The sequence below is a fragment of the Leucoraja erinacea genome, chromosome 16 (genome assembly GCF_028641065.1).
Source record: "Leucoraja erinacea ecotype New England chromosome 16, Leri_hhj_1, whole genome shotgun sequence".
NCBI lineage: Eukaryota > Metazoa > Chordata > Chondrichthyes > Rajiformes > Rajidae > Leucoraja > Leucoraja erinaceus.
The window spans coordinates 15,764,286-15,787,703 of record NC_073392.1 but is presented as its reverse complement, the minus strand read 5'-3'; the positions used below and the strand labels follow the sequence as shown (position 1 = coordinate 15,787,703).

General features: G+C 40.9%; 1 protein-coding gene across 1 annotated transcript; it reads left to right on the top strand.

The window, feature by feature from the left end:
* The first annotated feature begins 9,695 nt into the window (after window positions 1-9,695).
* Window positions 9,696-20,715, top strand: borcs6 (BLOC-1 related complex subunit 6). Its single transcript, XM_055647723.1, has 4 exons — window positions 9,696-10,509; window positions 14,714-14,868; window positions 17,123-17,206; window positions 18,595-20,715. Exons 1-4 carry the CDS (start codon window positions 10,077-10,079, stop codon window positions 18,718-18,720), a joined length of 798 nt encoding a protein of 265 aa, XP_055503698.1. The 5' UTR covers window positions 9,696-10,076; the 3' UTR covers window positions 18,721-20,715.
* Window positions 20,716-23,418: the final 2,703 nt, after the last annotated feature.

The following is a 23,418-nucleotide window of genomic DNA, read 5'->3' as shown; positions in this document are numbered from 1 at the left end:
TGAATTGATGTGCTGGGACTGAAATGAATGACTTCTAACCAACATAACAATCATCCTTTGTTTAAGATGTGACTCTCGTCAGTGAGGTCTGTAGCCAAATTACTTCATTTTTACAGTTTGAAGGTATGAGATGGGAATTGGCTAGGATAGACGGACAAATTATACTTATAGGGTTGACGGTAGAGATGCAACGGCAAAGATTTAAACTCCAAAAATTGTTCACCCATCCGGCGAAAAAATATAAAGGGGAAGGCAGCTGTGGCTAATGAGGGAAATCAAGGATAGTGTTAAATCCAAGGAGAAGGCATATCAATTGGCCAGAGGAAGCAGCAAACCGGAGGACTGGCAAGGTCCCACACAAGAGATTAGTGTGCAAAATTAGAACACATGGTACTGGGGGTAGGGTATTGACATGGATAGAGAACTGGTTGGCAGACAGGAAGGAAAGAGTATGAATCAACGTGTCCTTTTCAGAATGGCAGGCAGTGACTAGTGGAGTGCCACAAGCTTGGTTCTGGGACCCCAGTTATTTACAATATATATTAACGATTTAGACGAGGGAATGTTACATATCCAAGTTTGCGGATGACACAAATCTGGGTGGCAGTGTGAGCTGTGATGAGGATGCTATGAGGCTGCAGGGTGACTTGGATAGGTTGGGTGAATGGGCAGATGCAGTATAATGTGGATAAATCTGAGGTTATCCACTTTGGTGGCAAGAACAGGAAGGCAGAGGGGGAAAAAGGAAGGTGCAACAAGACCTGGGTGTGCTTGTACATCAGTCACTGAAAGTAAGCATGCAGGTACAGCATGCAGTGAAGAAAGCTAGTGGCACATTGGCCTTAATTGTGAGAGGATTTGATTTTAGGAGCAAGGAGGTGCTACTTCAGTTGTACGGGACCCTGGTGAGACCGCACCTCAAGTATTGTGTGCAATTTTGGTCTCCTAATTTGAGGAAGGATATTATTGCTATTGAGGGAGTGCAGCATTGGTTCACCAGGTTAATTCCCGAGGTGGCGGGACTGACAAATGATGAGAGACTGGGTCGACTGGGCTTGTATTCACTGGAATTTAGATGGATGAGGGGATCTAATAGAAACATAAAAAACTCTTAAAGGATTGGACAGGCTAGATGCAGGAAAAATGGTCCCGATTTTGGGGGAGTCCAGGAGAAGGGGTTACAGTTTAAGAATAAGGGATAGGCCATTTAGGACTGAGATGAGGAAAAACATCTTCACCCAGAGAGTTTTGAATCTGTAGAATTCTCTTCCACAGAAGGCAGTGAAGGCCAATTCACTGGATGCTTTCAAGAGAGAGCTAGATTTAGCTTAGTGCTAAAGGAATTAAGCGATATGGGGAAAAAGCAGGAACAGGGTACTGATTTTAGATGATCAGCCATGATCATATTGAATGGCAGTGCTGACTTGAAGGGCCGAATGGTCTCCTCCTGCACCTATTTTTCTATGGTTTCCAGGGTCTTGCTTCCATGGTGTCGAGATCAATTGTTCTTGCCTTAAGTCTAGAATTCAACTCCTTTGATTATTTTTGGATCTGGAGTCAAACTGTCCCTGATGAATTGCAAACTGTGTCGCAGTGAGGAAGTTAATGGCGAGTGAGAAATGCTTGATAACATTTTCAGTGACATCATCCATGATACTACTAATGATTGAGAGTGGGGTGCTGAAGCAGAAGTATATAAAATTATGAGAGGTAAAAATAGTCAGAATTGACTTCCCAGGATGGAAATATTAAGGAATATAGTTTTATGCTGAGAGGGGGAGAAGTTTAAAAGAGATGTGCAAGTATTTGTTCACACAAAGCGATGGTTGCCTGAAATCCTCTGCCAGGAGTGGTGGTGGAAGCAGATGTGATAGTGGAATTGAAGAGGCTTTTGGATAAGCACAAGCATATGCAGGAAATGCAGAAATATGGATGATCTGCAGGCAAGAAGGGATTATTTTAATTTGGCATTACATCAGCACAAACATTGTGGGCTGAAGGACCTGTTCCTGTGCTGTTCTATTCGGCTTATGGTCAAGTTCACCAAATTGGGACCCCAGTTTTAAGAACACCTATTCCCAGCATGACCTTTGAAGGAAAGTTAATAATTTGTTTGAAATATTGAAGTGGGGCATCTGGTAGTTACACATTAACCTACCGCAAGATCTCATGGATGCTCAATTACGTGTTGCCAACTATCCCATTTAACACAATACATTGCCACACAATCCAGTGGAGACAATCCACTGTCAGAAAATGATACGGCCAAAAATACTGACATGACAGATGCATCTCCAATAATAAAAAATAACAATTGGTAAATTAAGTAGGCTTGTGCCCAGTGTAGTGTACTGCCAAAAGCCAAATTGACAGGTACAGAATGCCCTTCAAAATTCATTCAGTGGCAGTACTACTGGGCTATTTCTGATAAGAGTCTTCAAAGAAGTGCCCACTTGGAACTTTCGAAGCACCAGCTATTCAGTGCTTCTTCCAAATATTTTTTACCTTACTCTCATTCATTAGCTGAGGGAGGATGGTCAGTAATAGTTGGGCGATTTATTTGTCCTTATTTGACCTAGTTTTTTAACACAAAAGCCTTTACAGCATTTTACAAACTCAACTGGGACAAACTTTGTTATATCCCAATAAGTTGCTGAGGTCCTTGTGTGTGCGATTTTATGACTGTCTATTTTAATTCAAGTTTGTTACAATGTATTACTTGCTTGGCTTTTTTAGAGGGCAGATATATTCCTGCTAAGCTGCCATCTCCATCAGGATCCCACCACTAACCACCTTCCATCTCGACCTCTTCCCGCAGAGACCGTTTCCTCCGCAACTCCCTGGTTAACTCATCACATCTCACCCAAACCAAACCCTCCCCAGGTACTTTCCCCTGCAGCTGCAGGAGATGCAGCATCTGTCTCTATACCTCCTCCCTCGACTCAGTCCAGGGACCGCAACATTCTTTTCAGGCGAGGCAGAGGTTCACTCCTCCAAACTCATCTACTGTTCCAGGTGTGGACACCTATATATTGGTAAGACTAAGCGCAGGCTTGGTGATCATTTCGCTGAACACCTCCGCTCAGTCTGCCTAAATCTACCTAAAATCCCAGTTGCTAAACACTTATAACTCCCCCTCCCATTCCCACACTAACCTTTCTGTCATAGGCCTCCTCCATTGTCAGAGTGAGGTCCTGCACGAGTTAACTTCAAGTAACCCTTGCTTTCCCTCTCTCCATCCCTCCCTTCCCAGTTCTACAACCAGTCTGACTGTCCTTGATTACATTTTATCTGTTTGCTTTGATGTTACCTTCTCCTAGCTAACAATGATCTATTCTACATTTTCCTTGATCTCCACCCCCTCTGATGTCTCCTTCTCACACACTTCCTTGTCTGTATCTCCTCTTCCCCCTCCTCAGTCTGAAGGGTCTCGACCCAAAACATCACCAATTTCTTCTCACCAGAGATGTTGCATGTCCCACTGAGTTATTCCATCATTCTGTGTCTATCTTTGGTTCAAACCAGCGTCTGCATTTCCTTCCTACACATGTCTCCATCCAATGCACTCCATAGCTTCCTGGTGGCAGTGTTAAATACTGTGATTTCCTTCTTAAATTGACTTTGGTCTTTGAAGAACATTGATTCATGTCATAAATCTGAAGATTTCAGTACAAGCTGCACGGCCCAGGGCACATTCAGTAATTTGCATCCTGTTTGACTCAACAATTCTCTTTTGTGAGTGATTGCTAAATGGCTACTATAAACTGTGCATGGAGCTTCTATGACATTAAATGGAAAAACAATGCAGTTTTCAGAGCTATAGCCCTGGAAGATATAATCAATGGACAATTTAATTGGTAACAAAATGTACAAAAGATGAGTGTGACCAGAATTCCATTCTGTATGGCAATACATTGCCACAGAAATTATACATCATTGGAAATGTATTTTGTTTTGTGGTTTGACAGCATTATTTTAATGTAAATATTCAAATGTGTGCTGCTATAAATTTCATTTGAGGGAGAGATTAATGAAAAGAGTTAAAACATATCCTTCCACTTCCTGGCTTAAGCATTTGCTGCCCCAGTAATTACCTCTGCTCAATATTTTTTCAAAGTTTGCTGTTGAGTGAAAAACAAATTGTTCTCTGGATAATTCTGCTGCTATGAATTTACCACCCCTTGGGAAAGCAAATAATCTCATGAACAACCACTCCAGCTGTTCATCTGATGACTGCCGACTAAATCCTAGAATTGTACAGCCCAGGATCTGTCAATTCATCGTAGCGACACTGAGGTTTGAAAGAATAATTTACTTTGTCACTCTCACCTGTTCTGGCTTCTTTGTTCTTCAAATGTTTTCCCTCCAAGTGTGCACACAATTCCCTCAAAGCAAGAAAATAATCAGCATCCACCATCAATTGAAGCAGTGTTTTCCACATCATAACAACTTGCAAGTGAAAACAATTCTTATTTCCCCCTGGACCTTTGGCCAATTATCTGCGTTGCCTTGTTACCAACCTCTTGCCAGTAAGAAGTCTCTTCCCATTTAGTTCATCACACCTCCCCATGATTTTGAACAATCATGAACAATGAAGGTTGATAACACTCCCTACGATTGATATTTGGGGTCCAACTTTTTTGATGAAAATGAGGGGTTGTGAAAAACTGTAATTATCTATATGCTTCAGAACACCTCTTTCATAGTAATCTCATACTAACTCTTCTATCACCCATCTATACACTGGGTCAAGGGTTGGCCCTTCACTATTTAATATATCCACTTGCCTAAACCTTCCAAAATGCAAAACTACATTTCCATTATTACTAGCAAACTAGATTTATTTTTCATGTTTTTAAGCCACTCTACTTGATGCCTCAAACTTATACTATCCATTTTCAATCATGTTTTATTTATTTTTTTTTCATCAAGCTTCAGTTCCATTCATTCAAATTCAAATACTGGTATCATTTAAAACTAAGAGCAGTCTTTTAACTTCACAATGAAACTGCCAAAAAGTCTAAAACACAACATTTCTCATCCTTTCAGCCTCCTGCAGCCGACCTTGAAAGTGCAGCTTAGACCCCCTCCACCCCCGGACCTCCTCCTCCCGTCCCTTTGTCCATCATCCATCAGTCCGTCTCTCTCCTCCTTCCAGTTCCCGGTCGTCGGGGACGAGCGGGAGATGAGCCTCCGACCCACTCCAGGCATGTTCCGTGTCCGCTGACGGCGGTGGGTCGGGCAGCTCTCCTCGACAGGCCTATTGGGGCCTCCTGGTAGGTTCCTGGATCCATAGCCACGACACCTGGGAAAGATGCATTTTGGTATCGCCGTTCCTTTAGTTGATCGATATCCCGCTGTCACTGTCCACAACACCACCAATGTTGATGTGTCTGCAAGCTTACTAACCAATTTACCTACATGTACTTCCAAGTTGTTTATACATATCACAAACAAAGAGAGGTCCCAGCAGAACTCCACTGGTCTCAGACCTCCAGTCAGAATAAAATTTTCCCACCATAATCCTTTGTTTTCTATGAGTAAACCATTGCAGAATCCAAAAGACCAATTCACCTATGCAAGATCCTATGCATTTTAATCTTCAGGAACATCCTATCATGAGGGAATTTATCAAATGCTCTTTATCTATTGCTTTATGCTCCTTAGCCTCCCTCTCTCCAAAATTCCAACTCCTCCCGTTCAAACCAAACATCACCCACTCATCAATAAAATATGATCCCAAACTTCAAGAAACAAAACTTCCTCTTTTACAAATAAGAAAATTCATCTTTAGAATATCCTGGCCACCAAACTTTACTAATGACTACAATTCAACAAGACAGCAGGTCACTCCCTTCATCGGACATCAAATGCCAACTATCTTCACAAAAATCGATGCAACATGTCACGTAAATTAATGAAATGCAATGCACATATCAAAAAAATGTATGAGATGTAGAAATTATTTATTATGGGAGCTACATATGATGCCTTGTTCTTTGTTAATTTACAAAATTTACATATATTCAATTCCTGATCTTAACAGATTCTGGAATTTTATTAACTTTTCATGCAAAATAGCATTTTCTGAACATTTGACTAAATAAAACTAGGAACTTTAGAAAGACAAGCCCCAAAAGTGCCTGCATCTCAACTGCTTCAGTTGCATCATCTTGGGCTCAATTTTGCCTGCATCTCCATTCTCACATACTCAGTAAATGGACCTTGGCCATTAGTCAGCTAAATGCCAGAGCAAACTTCAATAATTCCCACATTTCTAAAGGCCCCATTATACTGCTAATAATTTATTTTGTGTAATCTGTTTAGTTCCTCAATAATATCATGGAAAACAGCCTTATATTCAACTTCAAAACCTGCCTCCAAATGTATTAGCTGGATAAAATTGGCACATTGTTTGTTGGGTAATTCTGGGACAAACAATGCTCGGACGCATTACCCTGGCCACAATTGTAAGTCAGATATCTGGGGAAATTATATGATAAAAAATCAATTTGTATTGATAACCATTTTCTCTTTTTTGGGGGCTGAGAGAAGCACTTTTAATTTCAGCCTCCTTTGTTACACCCAGCTCCCATAAACATTCCCTTCTCTTTTTTCCTTCCACCTTTATGCCCCGTTCAGCATTTAAAAATATTGTTTTCCTCCATCATGGCACACATCTCCCCTCCCCACCACCATCATCAATCTTGTGTTACCTTCTACTCTTCCCACCCCAGCAATGAAAAGTCAGTCTTTATGCAAGTATGTGGATCACCGTGAATGAGGCCTTAAGGTTTTAAAACTCCTTTCCTCCCAGCGTGGTGGCATCCAAGCCTTTGAATTGCCCTTTAGAGGTAAACAGACATTTGATAGGCAAAGGCATAAAATGTTACAAGTAAAATGTACGTAGAATTAAAGTTACCAACAATTCAACCACAATTTTACTAAAAGGTTTAGTACTCTGGAAGAGCCAACTAGCATGCTTATTATGACATTAGTCATTCAGCTCACCGGATCCATATCCCCTTCCAGCACAATAATTCCATCAACCCATTCTCTAATTTCCTTTGCAGTGCACTTGCACTAAAGAGTAATTTACATCTGCCAAGTAATCTACCAGCACAACTTTGGGATATGAAAGACCAGAACATCTGGTAGAAGCAAACGCAAAGGAAGAATGTTCAGACTCTGCACAGATGGCAGTTGAGAATAGGATTCCTACAGCTGTGAGGCAGCAGCACAATTCCATTCTGTATATTGTAGATCAGGTGCCTAAGCCAGATAACATTAATAGGCTGTCAAATACATTTAAAATAAGGGATGTCTCTTGCAACGTGAGGCTATTGGGGGATGTATTGCCATGATATCAGGACTGATTTCATTTTTTCACTTGCGTCCATGAGATGCAGGTGCCATTGGCAATGGTTGTATTCATTGTCCACTACTCATTCCCCTTTAACTGACTGGGCACATAGGTGGGTCCATGCTAACATCTTGAATAGACTGGATGAAGATATATTTCCTTCTCTTACATCTCGTATCTATTTTATTTGATAAGTTTAAATCCCCTTTGTCATAATAATATTTTAACTCATATTACTGTTTTAAGAGTCCAGAAGTCTAGCAATTTCTAATTATGCATCACTTCCAGGAAAAGAAGAACAATGACATAACCACACAAGTCTCCACAGCCCCAGACGATCTTGTGATCTCATTCTCAGGCCAACCTCAAAGCATCCTTCAAGAGGGTGAATTCTTGCAAACACTCTGGCCTAGATGGCGCACCTAGTCACATACTGAAGACCTGTGGGGACCAACTGGATGGAATATCCAAAGACACGTTCAAACTCTCGCTTTGAGGTTTGTGGTCACACCTGGTTCAAAATTTATTTCTCGTACCGGTGCCTAGAAAGAGCAGTATGATCTGCCACACACTTAGATCTATCATATTGAAGTACTTTGAGTGATTGGTTATGGTACAAATCAGCTCATGCCTCAGTAATGAACTGGATCTACTCCATTGGTCTATCACCACAACAGCAAATGCCACCTTACTGGGTCTCCACTCTGCTCTGAGCCATCTGAAATCAGGAACGGATGAATCAGGCATCATCCCCTTCATATTCATGATGAAGCTCCATGATCTGGGCCTCTGTTCCTCTCTTTGTAACTGGATCCTTGACTTCTTCATCAGCAGAGTTTAACCAGTGCTGATCAATAACAACATCACCTCCTCACTGACCATCAACACAGGTGTACCTCAGGGCTGCATACTTAGCATCCCGCATTGCTCTCTTTAGACCTATGACTGTGTGGCTAAGCACAGCTCCAATGCCATTTCTAAATTCACAACATCACTGTGGTTGGCCAAATCACGGGTGATGAAGAATCAGCGTTCAAGATAGAACATTTGGTTGAATGGTGCTGCAACGTTGAATATATAACAGGACACCATAGGACCATGCCCTTCAGCCCACAATGCCTGCGCCAAACATGTCAAGACCAATGCTATCGACCCACATATAATCCATATCCCTGCACATCCAAGGGTCTTTTAAATGCCACTGACATATCTGCTGCAACCAATCCTGGTAAACCTCCTCTGCCTCCTTTTCAAAACCTACACATTTGTCCTGTAATGGAGCAACCAGAACTCTTTGCGATACTCCAAATACAACCTTACCAATGTCCTGTGAAATTGCACCATGAATGCCTGACTTATACTCAATGCTCCAACCAATGAAGGCAAGCCATATACCACCTTTACTCACTTCTTCAATCAACCCAAATAACCGTAACCTCAACAATAGACCACCAGGCAACCTCATTTTTTTAAACCTATTTAAGTTTTGCACAAACCGTATCTTGTTTTTTTTTTTGCAGTATGCTTTCCTTTTTATTATCTTAGGTAGTTTTGTGTAAATTATGTATGATTTATGTATAATTTGTATCTGCAATTATGTGTTAAGAATGTATTTCTCCCTGTGTACGGCTCGATGTGCCCGTGATGCAGCTGCTAGCAAGATTTCCATTGTATCTATACCTCACCGTAAAGTGCTTATGGGCATAAACTCAACCGACTTCATTAACAACGAACACCACGTAGATTGAAGGGCCTTAATAAAAGATACGGTGAAATTACAAATGGCCATTCATAATAAGGGGCAATCATAATAAAAACAATAAAGGCGGCACGGTGGGGGCAGCGGGAGCCTCCCGGACAACGGGTATGGTCTCCCTGTGACCAGTATCTTTGCCTGTGACCGTGTAGGTTTTCTCCGGGTCCTATGGTTTCTTCCCACATTCCAAAAATGTACAGGTTTTGTAGTTAATTGGCTTGGTGAAATTATAATGTGTAGGAGGGAACTGCAGAATTGTAAATGGTAACATTGTAAATTATCCCTCGTGAGCGTAAGGAGGGCCGAAGGACTTGTTTCCGCGCTGTATCTCTAAACTAAATAAAACTCTAAACTAAACTATCTAAACTAATTATGATCAATTCAGGAGGGGGAAGTGGTGAAAATACACAGGTCTAGCATACGTTTCGACTCTGGGTGGAACAACCCCCAGCTCCTCCCTCCAGTCCCGCCCTGTGGAGGAAGAAGCGGGAGGAACTGGTGTGAGGCCGGTGGTTTGATTCGCTGGCCAGGCTTTGTTGCTCGGCCTGTGTTCCTGATGGCAAACGGTAGGTAGGTAGGTAGGGCCAGCTCGGTCTCCTCACGGCCAGCCTTCCTCCACTGGCGGGCACCACTCTCCGCCCCGCCACTGCGGCTTGTCCCCCCAACCTCTCTCTCCGGCGTCGCAAGTAATCGACGGAGGTTGTTTTCCTTTCGCTTTCCTTTCTCGACAAAGAAAGGAGAGGAAAATTAGCCCGGCTCTGTTCTTTCCCCACTTTCTTGGCCCTTAAACAAAATGGCGCCCGCGGCTTCAGGACCGGGTCACGTGGGCGGCTCGGCGACGGCGCGCTGAGTGCGCGTGCGCATGCTGGTTCGGTTCGGCTCGGCTCGGCAGGTGAGGCCTCCTCGGGCCAGGCCAGGCCCGGTCCCGAACCGATCGCATCCCGACCGACAACGGCGATGGCAGAGGCAGAGGGGGAAACCACGGTGTTCAGTCCGCCCTCCGAGACCTCGGAGAGCTGCGAGGAAGAGTCTTGGGAGAGCGGCGGCGAATCGTCGGAATGCGCCGAGGGAGGAGGAGAAGGAGTAGTAGCTGCCGCCACTGGGCTGCCCCCGCCGCCGGTGGGCCAGAGCAAGCCGGTGTCAGTGAACCCGGCCACCCGGGACTGGGTGTGCGGCCGCCTGCAGGACAGCAAGAGCCTTGACGGCATAAGCCAGGTGTTGGGCGGCCTCCGAGCCCGCGACATCAAGGTGGAAGGGCGGAGGGCGACCATTTCGAGCGCGCTGGAGCTGGAGGGCACGGTCAGCCACGACGGCGATCTCACACATTATGTGGCCAACAACCTGCAGCACAAGATCAAGATGAGTTCGAGGCAGAACTTGGACCTGGAGAGTGAGTAACCCGCCTGCTTCCTCAAACGTACACCACCTTTGCATCCGACCCGCCCAAAGCTCGCAGCCGTGCATGGCTCCAGATTTGTTTTGTTTTGATTTGTGTTTGCACGCCGGACACTTGCAGGAGAGAACTGCAATGTGCAACAAGTTAACCCGCTCACCTGTCAGCCAGCTCCCGTGGCAATTGTAAGTAATCTCTGAGGACGGACCAACACACAGGGCTATTGTATTTCAGACGTATCGTCTATCGGATGAAGTGTTGTATATCTGGCATCAATTTCCAAGAAGATTTATTTAAAGTCCACACTTATTCCCTTCAAATAACTACAATAAATTACCTGGATTCACAAGGAACAACAGATGCGATTATTGAGCAAAACAATAACTGCTGGAGTAACTGGAGGGCTTGGTTAGGTGAAGGGTCCCGACAAGAAACGTCGCCTATCCATGCCGGCCATAAAACACTCAACACTCACTCAATTCATTTTTATCCCTTCGTCAATGTCACCCTCCCTTGCACAAAATGAATGTCTCTGCAGTTTGTGGTCTTCTCTGGCACACAACAATTAAGACCGCTTGGTTTGAATTTAGCTTTATGAACTTGCTCTGCTGTTAAGTAACTTGAATCTCATATACCTAATATTTTCTGAGTTCATGGTGTACTAGTTACCATTTAGCAAATACAGTAATCTGCCTCTGAGAAACTAATGAATTTTAATTTCCTTGTCTGACATTTTGAAACCATAAAGTACATCAAAGTATTTTATTCTAATGTTTATTAGTGCTATTTCATTTTCTGCTTCAATCAAATGTGTATTTGCCGATTTAAAATGTTAATTGAAGAATGCTGTCCTGTTCAAAATTTATAAGAATATTTTAATACCTGGGCAGTTTGAGGAAATCATAGCTGCAACTGCCTTCTGCACATCAATTTCATCTACCCGTTGCAAAATGTCACCACCAAACATGACATTTTTTTTAAATAGCTCTGTACATTGCTTCACTGCCGACTAAATTTTGAGCTGTTACTTCCCAAAAATACCTCCATTAGGTTTAAAGTATTTTGAACCATCTGATTAATGCGATCCCTTGCTTTTTTTAATATTGGGTACCCTGGGATTCTGTGTTTGGCGTGCTGTTTTGTCTCTTGGTGTCTCTGACATTTGTAATTGGAATTCCCTGAAAAAGCAATGGTAGCAGGCCATATTCCTTCGCCATTCCTTGAAGCCAGGCCAAACCTACTGAAGACAATTTTCTTGCATAATCCCCATATTGTTTGATTCCAACATTTATTGATTTCTCTGCATTTTCCTGGTAGTTTGTGCAAAATACCTTTTTTGGCTGAAATGGACACCTTTTCTAGTGACAGATATGACAAAAGCTTGCGTCATCAATGGGGCCAAAAGAACACTTCTGATACTAAGTGACCTTGGAAAACACTAGCACCACGAGTTGCACTTCTGTAGTAAGTGGCCATGAGTGTTGCACATTGAGTTCTTAGTACATTATTCACTCACTTGGCATTCAAACAATAACAACAAGGTTACTGTGAGGTTAACTGATACATACCAGTAAATTTGGATGGTGCAGTGGCATAGCTGGTAGCAGACACGCTGGGCAGGTTTATTGGTTACTGTATGGAGGTGAGAAGAGGACATGCCTCTCACTTCCGGCGCTCGACAAGAAGTCAAGAAGCCTGACACCACCAGGTTCATGAACAGTTAAAAGCCCTCCCCTATATCTACCCATCACTCGCCAGGCTTTGTTTCACCACTGCCTCTTTTTCATCTTTCTCTCTCATACTCGTATCAGTCTGAAGAAGGATCCTGACCAAAAACATCACCTGTCCATTAATTCTCCCAGTGCTGCCTGACCAGCTGAGTTCCTCCAGCACTTTGTGATTTGCTCAAGATTCCAGCATCTGCAGTTTTCTCTTGGAATATCTACTTTCCTACAATCAGAATCTTGAAAAACCCCACAACCCTAATCCTACCTCAACAATGGAACACTTCGGATCAGTTCTCACTACCGTGGACTTTTTTATTTTTCTAATTGTGTTTTGCATCTGCTTTTTTGGTGTTGCAGTCTTTTAGAAAGGCTAAGTGCAATTTGTGCACAAATAATGTTTTATGCGTTTAAGTGTTTCTGCCTGTAGTGCTGCTGCAAGCAAGATTTTCATTGTACTTGTATCTTTCTGTACTTGTTCATAGGACAAAAACTCAATTTAAACGAGTCTAGAGAGATGATGAAAGCTTGGGTAGAATAAAATGGGAGAGTAAATTTGTGCTTTGTGATAGATATGGATTCAGTGGACTAAGGTCGTTTCCCTGCTGTGATGTGCAAATTTGGTATCTCATTAGTGAACTCGCTCATTTGGGGATTAGTTTCAAAGATATCAAGATTGCTAACTGAACAAAGCAGAAAGATATCGAAATGTGGCAGGGCATATATTAGTGTGGAGTGCATGCTTTTCCTTGTCAGTATGAATGGTTGAAGAAATTGTGTGCTTGGGATTTGTGAGCTCTTGATAAATTGCTGTGGGAAATCATATGTAATGATAATAGAAATGATAGAGAAGTAAATAGTTGATGTGAAATGCCAGGTATACTGTAGGACATACTGTGACCTTGTATTTGAAGAGTTAAGAAGTGCTGACGAAGTGGATGATAGATTTGATTGCAAGAGTAAAAATACTATATAGGACTCTATTGAGGCCACACCAAGAATAGAGGGTGTGCAGCAAAGGCTCACCAGATTGATTGCTATGATCAGAGGTTTGTTGTACAAGGAAAATGTAGGCAGACCAGCTCGACAAGTTTAAATAAATGAGTTGTTTTTCATAGAAACATTAAAATTCTTAAAGAATCAAGAAGAGATGATGTTGCCCTTGGCATGGTGCGTCTAGAACTATGCGACACTGTCCCAAAATAAGGTGTCAGTCATTGAAGACAATGCAAAGAAACTGTTTGACCTAGACTTGACTTTTTGTATTCTTTATACAAGAGATGGAATGGTGGCACAGTCAGTAAGTATATTCAGGACTGAGTGAATATGGTCATAAACCAGCTATGGTCCTGTTGAATAACAGAAGATTTTTTTGGTGGGGGGGGGGGGGCGGGGGGGGTTGAATTACCATGGACATTTTAATTTTTTTTAAAGCGTGTGCAATACTTCCTAAATAAATGCCACTCTTACCAGAGGTATTTGCAGCTGTTCCTATTTCTTTAAGCAATAACAAAGAACTTTGGAATGTGGCACATAACTTGCTGTTGAGTATTCAAAAACTTTGGAGCACTTTACTCATCGTCTTACCCCTAACTAAAGTCTTCTGTTTCACCAAGATGCGCTGGGTGGCACCAGCAATGGCTACCTCGCCAACAGTCTTTCTGTCCCTTCCATCTTTTGTTTGTTTATGGTTAAATGTATGCTTTTAGTGTTCTTTGGCTTGTTTGGTGTGTGTGTGTGTGTGTGTGTGTGTAGGGGAAACTTTTTCTAGTCTCTTACCTCGAGGGAGAAGCAATTATTTTCCCATATCATATCTCTGTCTGCACTGCGGCATAACATAGAGGAGTTGGCGGCCTTTGGTGGAGACTATTTCGAGAGCCCCACCGTGGGTGCCTGTGGGACTTTAACATCACGGAGCTTGCCATCCCTTTGCCAGGGATCGACCTCTGAGCTCTACCGCGGGAGTATGTGGGATTTTAACATCGTGGAGCCTGCTGTCTCTGGTCAGAGACCGACTTCGGGAACTCCAAGCTGCAGGAGCTTCGATTGCCCCGACTGCGGATAGTTCGACTGCCCCGACCTCGGGAAGGTAAAAGAGGAAGAATATTGGACTTTATTGCCTTCCATCACAGTGAAGAATGTGGGGAATCTGCATGTTTATGCTAAATTTGATGTAATTGTGTCTTGTTGCTTTTTTTAATATGGCTGTGTGGTAATTCAAATTTCACTGTCCCTTGGTTGGTACATGTGACAATAAACTGACCTTGAAACCTTGAATATGTTAGTTTTGTAAGTCATGAAGCGATTGTTTGTGGTTGTGAATGGCAAGATATTGGTCTCTACCTAGGCATCTTTTGGAGCAAGTCGGCTTGCAAAACTTGGATGTGCATGTTTTTACATTTTGATTAGTGTTAAGCTCTATTCTAAATGTATAAATGCAGTAGATAAGATAAGATGCTTTCTTTTGTCTTTACCAGCTGGGAGCAGTGTGGAAACCAAAAGTATGCAGAGGTTAAAATCGGACATTCCTCCAATAGACCCTGGGGTACTGCAAGATTTGGAGCGAGATGCAAAGGAGGTGGCACAAAAAGTTGATCAAATGATGAGAAGCTTAAATGCCACTATCCAGAATGTAGGTATACATTGGTACTTGGGATTATATTCTAACTAATTAAATTGTTTCCTGATATTACAGTGAAAGAATTATCGAGCACAGTAATCTGGCCAGCTCTCATGCATTCTTTGAGAATTTTACCAAGGTCCTTTCTCTATATCTTTGCACCTTCTGTTTTAACACATCACTTGAGCTCCAAAAAGTGAGTTTCATTCATTGAAAATAGGTGCAGTAGTAGGCCATTCGGCCCTTCGAGCCTGCACCGCCATTCAATATGATCATATTCTTTTATCAGATCAGTTTGGACTTTGTTTCTAATTAGTTGCCTTTTTGAGTGTCTGGAATTAGTGTGCATTATTTGCTGCAACGTGCAAGTAGTTCTGCTATAACACGTCGCTTTTCTGAGAAATCTATTATAAAAACAATTGTCTCAATGGGGAAAAGGAGGTTTGGGGTCTAGTGTGTTAGGTGCCAAAGAACAGTTAGTTTTCCCCAGAGGATTTGTAATAGCTGCAAGTTTATTTCTGTTACTGTGAGCTAGAAATACCAAAGGCTGCATGTTGCATTGTTTAATGGATTGTCAAACAAATACACGTGTCAATAATAGTAACTAGGAAATGCAGATGCTCCTTTACAAAATAAGACACTATTATGGGTGGCCACTGAAATTGACTATCCATTCTATTGATTTTTGTGAAGACAGAATGCTCGTGGCTCAGCGGGTTAGACAGCATTCCAGGAGAACATAGAAAAGTGACGCTACAATCAGTACTTTTTGTACAGAAGGGTCCTGACCCGAAACATTGTCTATCCATATTCCCCTAAGATGATGCCTGACCTGCTAATGTACTCCATGATTCTGTGTCTTCACAAATGTAAATAGAAAGGATTGCTTGTCAATTTCAATGGCCACCCATAAAGCCAGCAGCCTCTGTTCTTAAGAGACAATGGTATCTGATTACCGTGGAAAGGTTACGTACTTAGTTTTTTCACCTAAACTATTTTTTACTGGGCTGAGCTTTTTTTTTTTGGCATGTTAATTTCCAAATTAAGTTATGCTATTATATTTGTTATTCATTTTTCCAATTTTCCTTTTTCAGTATTGTGTATCTACAATGTCCAGAATTAAATTATTTCCCCTCTTCAATCCTCATGCACCTGCTATTCGCAATTCCACCAGCAGATCAGCCACTAATATGTTTTCACTAACTTTCTCCCAAATGTTCATTTGTGTCATTCAGTCTGCCCTTTCACAGATACTTACTTTGCTCTCTGTGCTCTGCACCCATTCACATTCTCTGCAAATACAAATATTTAAATTCTAACTTTTCTTGATGCAAGGTCATCAGTATGATAACTGTTTCCCTCCATAGCTGCTGTCCAATTAGCTGAGTGCTACCAGCTTTTTCTTTATTCTTTTGTAGATGATAGATCTCTGTAATTCGTGCCCAATGTTGATCAATGGAAATAGATTTCCATCACAAAAATAATTTTGAATGAGTTTCAAATCTCATTGAGTTCTGTTGGAAGGAACTGCAGGTGCTGATTAAACCGGAGATGGAGACAAAAGCTGGAGTACCTCAGCGGGTCCGGCCGCATCTCTGGAGAGAAGGAATAGGTGACATTTCGGGTTGTGACCCTTCGGACTTAAAATCGGGGCTGAGGTTAGCCCCGGACACTCAGTGAAGAGTCCCCTGGTTTCTTGTTTTATATAATTAACGCATCCCTATCCTTGGAAAGGATTTTTTTCTGACCATGATATTTAGAGGCAAAGTGCTCAAAGCTTTGTATTCTAATCAGATATTATTCAAATGCGCCATCTGCATTTGGTCAGTTCCATCTTCAGTTTGAATGTTAACAAACAAGAAAAAAAGTAGTGGAGAGATGGTGTGAGAATTTTATTTATTGTGCAATTTGACTAACATTTTGAGAAATCTACCAGATTGTGCAAGACTTTTGAAATTATTCTTGTGTTTTATTTGTTCCTTTATTTTAAAATACATGTATTGATAGGTTGCCTAATCAAAACCAGAGTTAATATTACCCGATGTTCATGTTCACACATTGAATTATTTATTGGTTGTATGTGACCTATTAAATAAAAGGCCTTGGTGCACATGAAATTAGATCGCACTGTATAGTAATTATCTTATTCTTTCATTTAACATTTGGAACCTTACTGTATCAAAGCGTATTTGTACTATTTATAATTTATTTGAATATACAAAAAACTATTTTCCATACTGACTTGCGATTTGTTTTGAAAATCTAGATGACGGCACTAAGTGTGGGCTACATTCAGACTTATCGGGATTCAGTTGACAGTCTTGGAGAGTCGGTAGATATGAGTATAAAGGTGAGGGCAAGGAGCCAAAATAAACTATCTGTTTAATTAAATGTTCATTTTTCTAATCCACTTTCAATTTCTCCGTAAACACCAGAAATAGTTATTGTTTAACTACAGTTATTTCGTGTATTTTTTAATATTGAATTTTGTTTCCTCTTTCCTTGAATTAGATTATTTACTCATAAATTAACTTTTGTCTTTTTTGGCAAAATAACAACACGAGGTTCACGGTCTGAAATGGGGAAGGAAACCTTGCTCCTAACAACAACACTTTAGACATTTAATAGCTACCTACTCATTCAGACCTTGTTTATGTTTATATTCATCTTATTCTTTACAAGGAGAGCGTTGTTAAGTTAAAGAATGAAAATACACCATGGTGTGATCATTTTTTAATTCATTATCATTTAAAATTAAAGCATTAATTAAACCCCCCGGCTTTAACGCTGTGCCCTCCAGGGCTCCAAACCAAAACTGGAGGGACACTTATGATATTTGAGGAGTGAAGAAATGGATGAGATGAGAGATTGGGGGGGATGAATCTCCAGTGAGAACTGAATGAGAATTTCAACAAATTGGTTTAGCATCTATTAATTTGAAACTGAGGGTAGGATTAATGGTGCAACTGGAAGTAAAAAGCATTTGTGGTGGTGAGGATGTGTGTTCTGACCCTCCTCAATCAGATAAAAATTGTCATCATATCCGAAGAACAAATAAGTATAGAAGTAATTGTAGCTTGCATCTCGCCACCAAATTGTTCAATTTTGTTACCAAGATAATTGTGACCTCCAAGTGAAAGCTTTTTGCTTTTTTTATTTTATTTATTTATTTATTTTTAAATTACTTAATCACCATACTTTTTATCTATCAATGTTATTAAAAAAGTGATGGGATTGTTTATTTCTTCTATGACTGGGAATTATTAAGGGTTCTATGCAGCACTGGTTTCTAGATAGAATTATTAAATAATCCACATAATTAGACCAAGTAAATCAAAGACCAAACACCAACTGCTGCTGACATTGCATTATAGAGCAAATGTAATCCAGCTAAATATTTTAAGTCCTGGTGATGGGTTTTTTCTACACCAATAAAAATAATGTTCTTGTCCAATGAATCTTAGTATGCACATTACTCTGTATTAATAGGTGGGACTGAGTTCTGTGCTGATGGAATGATAAATTGTAAGATAATGTGACATATTTCCACTCCAATTGATTATGTCCATCTAAAAATGACACATTCATTTCTCCAATATCCTTTTTTTTTTAAACAATTGTAGCTCTTAGAGTAAATAGATCCTTTTACAATCACAGTGGCAATCCATTTTATTGAAGGCTATTGTGTCTTTTTGTATCACCACCTTTAGATTAATGCTGATGTGATTGTGTTTGCAGGGCATGTATACACTAATGGCCCGCTGTGAAGAGCTGGACAGATCAATGCAGCCCATTCTTGTGCTATCTAAACAGATTCGTGATGTCAAAAGAACTCTGGAAATGTTTGAAACACTCTGCAAGTAAAGATATTTGCTAATATAGTTTAATTGTTGAACTTCTTAAAATACTTAAGCTGGTTTGGACAATGTCATGAACTGCCGCACCAGCAGAACAATCCAGTGTTGAAAGCGAGAAGACAGAAACTGCATTGAAGAGTGTGGCATTTGAAATCCCACAAAGAGGTGCTGGTAATACCTTCATATCCTTCAAAGGCGATTGTCAAGCAGCTAAACAAAACTTCATGCATTTCGCTTAAAAAGATTATTCGCAAGTCCTTGAGGATATTTGCATGCAGGCAGTAATTCATTGCCTCTCATTCAGTCTTCAAATTGAAGCTGTTTGTTTATGGACAAACATGGATTGACCCAATCACATTTTTAGGTGGGAAGAGCATGTTTTAGAGAACCGCCCTTAATTAACAGTGCAAATGCTTAGCATTGTAAATTTGCCTGTCTACTGAATGAGAAGCACAATTTTGTTTTTTTGGGGGGGGAGAGAGAATTGGGTTATTTATCATAAAATGCACTTGCAATGAAATTGTAGAAAACGACAGGAGTACGTAATAACTGAGAACAATTGACAAGGACTTGTATGGAACTATTTCAGCTTTGTCATTATTACTGCCTTGAAATGGTCTGAATTTCCAAAAAACATTTGAATATGTTAATCGGGGCACAACTATGATCAATCATGTTTGATTTAACTTGACATGATTCATATTTGTTTTGTAACTGCCCTTTTGAGTAACTGAAATAAGGCAGTAACTCCATCTTGGATTTGATTCTAAAACCTTGATACCTTATTTGACAAACAAGTTTGGGTACATATGAGGTTCTAGTAACCTTATAGCTTTTTTTGTATCTGGTAATTAATTTAACTACTGTAATATTCATTGCTAATTGCAAAATCAGTGAAAAGATCTCGAGTGTAAAATAAGGATGGTGCTATTCATAAAAATGTCATCATAATTCAGTAATAGCATGTTTCCTGAGTCACAAGATAGTACATTCAAACCCTGCCTCAAGCTAATAGCATGTACTTTAGAATGACTTCAGTGCCAAACTGAGGAAGCATTGCAGAGACAGAAATGCCATCCTTTAGTGAGATGGCAGCTCAGACATCACTTCCATAGGGTGGGTAAAAGATGAAGTGACACTTCAAAGAAGAACTCTTCCTTCAATCACAACCAGATCATTGACCTAATTAGCAACTGCATTAGGCCCAGGTAAAAATGATTTGCTTTAAATCATCTTCGTTTGGGATATTTCCTGGGGTACTCGGGTTTCCCTCTGCATCCGAAAGATGTGCTGGTTGATAGATTAATTACCCACTGGAAAATACCCAGACACAGACATATGATAGAAGAATCAGAGGGGTGAGAGCTGTCAGACAGGTTTAAGACGGTGCAGGGAAAAAAGTGAGGGAATGGAGAGACAGAGATTGCCGATGCTGGAAATTTGAACAAAAAATGAAGTGTTGGAGAAACTTTGCGGGTCAGGCAGCATCTGTGAAATGCACAGACAATGTTTCGAGGTCGGGACCCTTCAGACAGAATTACTCTGCCAGCCAACCGAATTATATATGTCGTATGAAAAAATAAAAGATGGAAAGTGGATCGTGCCATTATAATCTGTAGTTGGCACCTGGAGCTGTTCAATCATCTGAGTGGAAGGAAAACTGGAAGGCAATCCTGCCTGGAAGTGCTTGTGTTATTAACACTGCATTGGCTGCTCCCACCTGTTGGGAGTTTTTATGTAGGATCTTGTGTTAATTTTCTTTTGGACATGGGCTGATGTTGCCAGTCAAGTGGATTTGCCTGGAATGGGTGCACAATCCTGTGAAGGTCTGTATCTGCTCTGCATTCATGTGAAGCAAAACCAATTTTAGTGTTTTTATCGAATATTTAGAAATTTGCTTGTTTTAAGATGGTTCCAGGAAACAATCAGTGAAAGATAATTTTTGCCGAAACAATCTTCAAAGATGAAGATTATGATTTGAATAAAATTAACCAAAACATGTCATTGGTGTTTTGCAATTTTGTCCTGTACTGTGTACTGACTTTAAACCAGGCTTCCTTCACCATAGAATTGTTCACGTCAAACTTCTACAACACACTCGTTTGGAAAGGGGTTCTTTATATTAAAAGTGCAAAAAGGAACGCTGTTGGAGGAACCCTGGTCAGGCAGCTTTGGTGGAGGGAAATGGACAAGTTGATGTTTCAGCTCAAGACCATCTGGAGAGCACATGCTACCTGATCCACAGAGTACCTCCAGTATCTCGTATATGTAGATTTTTATTTTGAGACAAATTAATGGATAAAACCCCTTCCTTACTCACTAGATTACCCAACATGTTTGAGTGAGCTTGGTTATGAGCCTGTATTTCCCATCCCCATCCCCATCAAAGATGCAAGGCTACAGACACTAGACTGCGGATGCTACAATCTTAGGCGAGGAACTCGGTGAATCAGGCAGCATCTGTTGAGAGAATAGACAGACAATGTTTTGGGAAGGCCCTTTGCGCTGATTGGAGTAGAGGAGTGAATGCTGGAAAAGAGAGATGAGATTGGGACAGTGATCGTTGGAAACAGGTGAGTGGTGATTGGCAGATGGGGAATAAGTGACAAAAGGCTAGAGGTGAAAAGGGAGAAAAAATGATTTCGGCTAAGAAAAGAGTAATGTGAAGAATGTAAATCTGGAAGGAGAGAGATGGGTGGAAGAGGATTGGAGGAGAAAGGGAGATGATAAAAAGGAAATGTGGAATACAGGATGTGAGATGCGAGTATAGGGAGGGGGGAAGGTGGTCGAAGGAGCTAGTGGGAGAAATGTGTGCCCGCGGGGGTGGGGGTACGACTTGAAACTTGAAAAATCAATATTCATACTGTTGGGTTTTAAGCTACCCTAGCAAAATATGAGGTGCTCTTTTGGTTTGCATGTGGCCTCACTCTGGTAATGGAGGTGGTCAAGGGCAGTAAGGTAGGTAGGGGAAGGATAGTTAAAATGGTTAACAACAAGGAGCTCCAGCAGGCCTTGGTAGACAAGAGCACCAGTGTTTGCTAAATCGGTTGCTTTGTCAAGTAAGGGAGGACATGTGATCTCTGACAGATAAGGTAACAGAATCCTACATAAATCTGATATTTTTAAAGGGTTCTAAAATAATGATAAATTACTTTCTTTATTACCACTCATGCGTTTAAGTTTGTGTACGAACATACATACTGATTTGTAGCAGATAAAGCTACTTGACCCCTCAAAGTTGGCGCATCATTCAATAAATCAAAGGCGTATCGGATTTTAACCACAATGCTGCATCCCTGCCTTTCCCCTGTTAACCTGTGGCTCTGCTATTAAGAATCTAGCTACCAATTCATTAAGAGCATTAACACACTCTACCCTTCTCCCCCTCCCCCCCCCACTATTTGAGGGAGAAAATTCCCCTCCCCTACTATTTAAGGGAGAAATTTCTAAATGCCTTCACTAAAGAAAATAAAATCGGTATTTTTAATTTTTTTTAAATTATAACGCATTGTAGGTTAGTGAAATAAATCTACGTTGATGCATGGGAGCAATTATGCCAAGAACTCCTGGCCTGGTTAACAGATGCTAGCCGTATAGTATTTGTCCTATATGCTGCAGAAAGAAAATTGGCATGGCCATTGATGTTTTGAGATGCAGCATGGAAACAGGTCCTTTGACCACAGAGTCCGCACTGACCATCGATCACCCATTCATACTACTTCTGTCATCCAACTTTTTAATCCACCATGGTCACGGAGAATGTGCAAACTCCTCAAGGCAGTACCCGACCGAGGTCGGCATTAAACCTCGCCGCTGTGAGACATCAGCTCCAGCAGCTGTCAAAGTTATATAAAAACTAATTGTACAGAAAATGCAATGGTAAGGGTAGAAGGTGGATATGCTCAGCATTAAACAATCTCATTCTTTACTAATAATGGATTTAACATATAATGTTTAATACAAATGAAAGAGCAAGTGGAAATGGATGAGCAAAAAACTGGATGCTGTCAAATCTGAAATTAAAATAGAAAGAGAAAGATAATCAATAGATCAAGCAGCTTCAGACTTCTAAGGTAATCATCCTGAAATGTTAATTCTATTTATCTCGGCACAGATGTTGCTTGACCTGCTGAGTACCTCTATTTTCAGTTACCATGTAGTTGAAATAGATGATCAGGGGTCCCTGGAGCTTTGGATATTTGCCCTTGAAAAACTAGTTTTCAAATACATGACACTGGAGATTATCAACAATTTACATGCCATAAGAAATATAACCATTCTCAGTGATCTAACCATAATGCCATGTCTCTCACTGCTTAATTACCTTTTGTCCATGGCATCAGATTGCACTCAGCCTGACCCTGCAAGTGCGTAACCACAGTATGAAGTGAGTCATCTATCATAGGCCAAAAGATCTTCCCATTGTGATTCTTTGCTATTAAGTTGAATTGATTCCACAATTGAACTCTCAGAGAAGTAATTATTTAGATTTACACAGTTCATAGTATTAAAGCAATATAGTCAGTTTACCATTATAGTTTTTATTTACACATTGTTCCAACTCTATCAAACACTTTTATTCAGAGGGGGGTCGGTATAGTTTGGTTTATTGTCACGTAGCAAGGTACAGCGAAAAGCTTTTTGGAGCGTGCTATCCAGTCAATGGAAAGACTTGCATGATTACAATCGAGCTGTCCACTGTGTA

Coding starts and splice junctions, on each gene's coding strand:
- borcs6 (XM_055647723.1), top strand. CDS start 10,077: ATGGCAGAGGCAGAGGGGGAAACCACGGTGTTCAGTCCGCCCTCCGAG. Junction 10,510..14,713: donor GCAGAACTTGGACCTGGAGA/GTGAGTAACCCG, acceptor TGTCTTTACCAG/CTGGGAGCAGTGTGGAAACC. Junction 14,869..17,122: donor TAAATGCCACTATCCAGAAT/GTAGGTATACAT, acceptor TTGAAAATCTAG/ATGACGGCACTAAGTGTGGG.